We start from the raw sequence: 4745 nt of genomic DNA, 5'->3' as shown, positions 1-4745 counted from the left end.
ACGAGAACGCTCGATAATGACGAGAACGCTCGATGATGACGAACGCTCGATAATGACGAACGCTCGATAATGACGAACGCTCGATAATGACGAACGCTCGATAATGACGAACGCTCGATAATGACGAACGCTCGATAATGACGAACGCTCGATAATGACGAACGCTCGATAATGACGAGAACGCTCGATGATGACGAACGCTCGATAATGACGAGAACGCTCGATGATGACGAACGCTCGATGATGACGAACGCTCGATGATGACGAACGCTCGATAATGACGAACGCTCGATAATGACGAGAACGCTCGATGATGACGAGAACGCTCGATAATGACGAACGCTCGATAATGACGAGAACGCTCGATGATGACGAGAACGCTCGATAATGACGAACGCTCGATAATGACGAACGCTCGATAATGACGAACGCTCGATAATGACGAACGCTCGATAATGACGAACGCTCGATAATGACGAGACGCTCGATGATGACGAACGCTCGATAATGACGAGAACGCTCGATAATGACGAACGCTCGATAATGACGAACGCTCGATAATGACGAACGCTCGATAATGACGAGACGCTCGATGATGACGAACGCTCTATAATGACGAGAACGCTCGATGATGACGAACGCTCGATAATGACGAACGCTCGATAATGACGAACGCTCGATGATGACGAACGCTCGATGATGACGAACGCTCGATAATGACGAACGCTCGATAATGACGAGACGCTCGATGATGACGAACGCTCGATAATGACGAGACGCTCGATAATGACGAGACGCTCGATGATGACGAACGCTCGATGATGACGAACGCTCGATGATGACGAACGCTCGATGATGACGAACGCTCGATGATGACGAACGCTCGATGATGACGAACGCTCGATGATGACGAACGCTCGATGATGACGAACGCTCGATAATGACGAGAACGCTCGATAATGACGAGAACGCTCGATAATGACGAACGCTCGATAATGACGAACGCTCGATGATGACGAACGCTCGATGATGACGAACGCTCGATGATGACGAACGCTCGATGATGACGAACGCTCGATAATGACGAACGCTCGATGATGACGAACGCTCGATGATGACGAACGCTCGATGATGACGAACGCTCGATGATGACGAACGCTCGATAATAACGAACGCTCGATGATGACGAGAACGCTCGATAATGACGAGACGTGACAAGACCTCTTTAGGCTGGACACAGTCTAAATGAGTGAATGAGACCTCTTTAGGCTGGACACAGTCTAAATGAGTGAATGAGACCTCTTTAGGCTGGACACAGTCTAATGTGTGAATGAGACCTCTTTAGGCTGGACACAGTCTAATGTGTCCTCTGTGTCCTCAGCCTCCTAAAGTCCGGTGTCTGACCAGAATCTGGCATCCGAACATCACTGAGGGCGGAGACATCTGTCTGAGGTGAACTACACTCTTTCTCACTCTCACTCTCACTCTCGGGTGTAAACGCTGGTGTCTGTGCAGCCTCCTGAGGGAACTCTCCATCGATGGCACGGGATGGGCCCCCACCAGGACACTCAAGGTACTGCAGCACTGAGGGGCCCCAACCCTATTTTAGCAACTTACAACAAACAGTTATTATTTGTGGACTCGTCTGATCTTTAGGTGTTTTATCCCTCCTTTGTCCAGGGCAGGGTCAGAGTCGGGGCAGAGTCGGGGCAGAGTCGGGTCAGGGTCGGGTCAGGGTCAGAGTCGGGGCAGGGTCAGAGTCGGGGCAGGGTCAGAGTCGGGGCAGGGTCAGAGTCGGGGCAGGGTCAGAGTCGGGGCAGGGTCAGAGTCAGGGCAGGGTCAGGGCAGAGTCGGGGCAGGGTCAGGGCAGAGTCAGACGTTTGAGTAAAGACTGAACAGTTTAAGACTAAACGTCTCTTTGCTCCTGTCAGAATGCTGGAGGCCCCTGAGAGCCTCGAGGAACGGAATCACGATATTTGATTCAAATGTATTTGCAAATGGTTTGAAAAACAGACATTCTTTATGAAAATACTTTTTAAAATTCTAATTCATTAACAAAAGCTTTTATTCAACTGTTTTTTTAAACCCAATTTATTAAACGTGGCGCGGTTTGTCGCCAGAACACTCATCGTGCTGTTTCCACGTTCAGCCACATCTCTGACCTGCTCATAAACGAGGAGAAGGACACAGACTGAAGACTGCAGGGGAAAAAACAAAACCTAACCCAAAAAAACACCCAAAGGGCACAAATCTGAGGCACTAATAGAATAATAAGAAGGTTAAAAGCTCTGAAAAGTCCCTTTAGCATGATATGGCCTTTAAACGGGCTAGCGCTGCTAAAACGTGCTAAACATGCTAGCGCTGCTAAAGGCCTGCAGGTGAGCGGTCAGGTTGGGCACAGAAGGTGACTCACATGTGGTCTGTTGCAGGACGTGGTTTGGGGCTTAAACTCTTTGTTTACGGTGAGAATCTTTTTTGGATCAATAAATAAACAAACAAACAAACTTAACTGAACTCCATGTTTTTGTAGGATTTACTGAACTTTGACGACCCTCTGAACATCGACGCTGCAGAACATCACCTGAGAGACAAGGTTTGTACTTTAGGACTCTAATCTGCTTTAGAGCTTTAGAGGGTCAGAGCTTCAGAGGGTCAGAGCTTCAGAGGGTCAGAGCTTCAGAGGGTCAGAGCTTTAGAGCTTTAGAGGGTCAGAGCTTTAGAGCTTTAGAGGGTCAGAGCTTTAGAGCTTTAGAGCTTTAGAGGGTCAGAGCTTTAGAGCTTTAGAGGGTCAGAGCTTTAGAGCTTTAGAGCTTTAGAGGGTCAGAGCTTTAGAGCTTTAGAGGGTCAGAGCTTCAGAGGGTCAGAGCTTCAGAGGGTCAGAGCTTCAGAGGGTCAGAGCTTTAGAGCTTTAGAGGGTCAGAGCTTTAGAGCTTTAGAGCTTTAGAGGGTCAGAGCTTCAGAGGGTCAGAGCTTCAGAGGGTCAGAGCTTCAGAGGGTCAGAGCTTTAGAGGGTCAGAGCTTTAGAGGGTCAGAGCTTTAGAGCTTCAGAGGGTCAGAGCTTTAGAGGGTCAGAGCTTTAGAGGGTCAGAGCTTTAGAGCTTTAGAGGGTCAGAGCTTTAGAGCTTCAGAGGGTCAGAGCTTCAGAGGGTCAGAGCTTCAGAGGGTCAGAGCTTTAGATCAATGTAATCATGATGGAATGATTGACCTCTCCTTGACCTCTCCTTGACCTGTTCCAGGAGGACTTCCGTAACAAAGTCCAGGATTACATCAGGAGCTACGCCAGATGATGTCGGGCGTCGCTGAGCGATGACATCACGTCCCTCAGTGATGACCTGTACGTTCAGCTGCGTCGCACTGAAAGTCACGCCTCACCTTTGATTCCAGCTGCAGCAGGGTTTGTGATGGATCCGTTCTTGAAAGGACTCTGGACTCTTTAGACCGCTCTCTTCACACATATCTGACCTTATCTCCACGTGATCTACACAATGTACTGAACCTGTGAATGTTTCAACTGTAACATTAAAGCCAAAAGTGCAGAAACCTCTCTATTCATGTGATTCTGTAGAGCACAAGGTCACACAAGGTCACACAAGGTCATACAAGGTCACACAAGGTCACACAAGGTCACACAAGGTCCCCCCCTGGCGGACGCTCACATGCAGCACCCCCTGGAGGACGCTCACATGCAGCGCCCCCTGGAGGACGCTCACATGCAGCACAGCGCCCCCTGGAGGACGCTCACATGCAGCGCCCCCTGGAGGACGCTCACATGCAGCACAGCGCCCCCTGGAGGACGCTCACATGCAGCGCCCCCTGGAGGACGCTCACATGCAGCACAGCGCTCCCTGGAGGACGCTCACATGCAGCGCCCCCTGGAGGACGCTCACATGCAGCACAGCGCCCCCTGGAGGACGCTCACATGCAGCACAGCGCCCCCTGGAGGACGCTCACATGCAGCGCCCCCTGGAGGACGCTCACATGCAGCGCCCCCTGGAGGACGCTCACATGCAGCACAGCGCCCCCTGGAGGACGCTCACATGCAGCACAGCGCCCCCTGGAGGACGCTCACATGCAGCACAGCGCCCCCTGGAGGACGCTCACATGCAGCACAGCGCCCCCTGGAGGACGCTCACATGCAGCACAGCGCCCCCTGGAGGACGCTCACATGCAGCGCCCCCTGGAGGACGCTCACATGCAGCACAGCGCCCCCTGGAGGACGCTCACATGCAGCACAGCGCCCCCTGGAGGACGCTCACATGCAGCACAGCGCCCCCTGGAGGACGCTCACATGCAGCACAGCGCCCCCTGGAGGACGCTCACATGCAGCGCCCCCTGGAGGACGCTCACATGCAGCACAGCGCCCCCTGGAGGACGCTCACATGCAGCACAGCGCCCCCTGGAGGACGCTCACATGCAGCGCCCCCTGGAGGACGCTCACATGCAGCACAGCGCCCCCTGGAGGACGCTCACATGCAGCGCCCCCTGGAGGACGCTCACATGCAGCGCCCCCTGGAGGACGCTCACATGCAGCACAGCTGGGCCGTGTGGATCCACAAGCTCCATTTTATTGGAGTTGGGGCCGAGCCGATGGCATCTATGTCCCATGTGTGACCTATGACCCCATGTGTGAGTGACCTATGACCCCATGTGTGAGTGACCTATGACCCCATGTGTGAGTGACCTATGACCCCATGTGTGACCTATGACCCCATGTGTGGCCTATGACCCCATGTGTGACCTATGAC

The 4745-nt window shown here is 52.8% G+C and overlaps 1 protein-coding gene across 2 annotated transcripts in view; it reads left to right on the top strand.

Annotated features, from left to right (window-relative positions):
* The window catches only part of LOC140371335 (NEDD8-conjugating enzyme UBE2F-like), a 9078-nt gene extending 5547 nt beyond the window's left edge, over positions 1 to 3531 (top strand). The window contains exons 6-10 of one of the 2 annotated variants that reach the window (XM_072458442.1): positions 1382 to 1452; positions 1516 to 1573; positions 2430 to 2462; positions 2531 to 2593; positions 3237 to 3531. In XM_072458442.1, the coding sequence (XP_072314543.1) occupies positions 1382 to 1452; positions 1516 to 1573; positions 2430 to 2462; positions 2531 to 2593; positions 3237 to 3287 (276 nt within the window). In that variant the 3' untranslated portion in view covers positions 3288 to 3531. The remainder of the gene's footprint in view (positions 1 to 1381; positions 1453 to 1515; positions 1574 to 2429; positions 2463 to 2530; positions 2594 to 3236) is intronic. The other variant, XM_072458443.1, reaches the window with a different exon arrangement.
* The last annotated feature ends 1214 nt before the right edge of the window (positions 3532 to 4745 follow it).

The sequence above is a fragment of the Eucyclogobius newberryi genome, unplaced genomic scaffold, assembly GCF_026437365.1.
Source record: "Eucyclogobius newberryi isolate DKJ021-1_F unplaced genomic scaffold, fEucNew1.0.hap1 SCAF_215, whole genome shotgun sequence".
In the NCBI taxonomy this organism is placed as follows: domain Eukaryota; kingdom Metazoa; phylum Chordata; class Actinopteri; order Gobiiformes; family Gobiidae; genus Eucyclogobius; species Eucyclogobius newberryi.
Note: the sequence above shows the minus strand (reverse complement) of the source record. Positions and strands in the feature narration are given on the sequence as shown.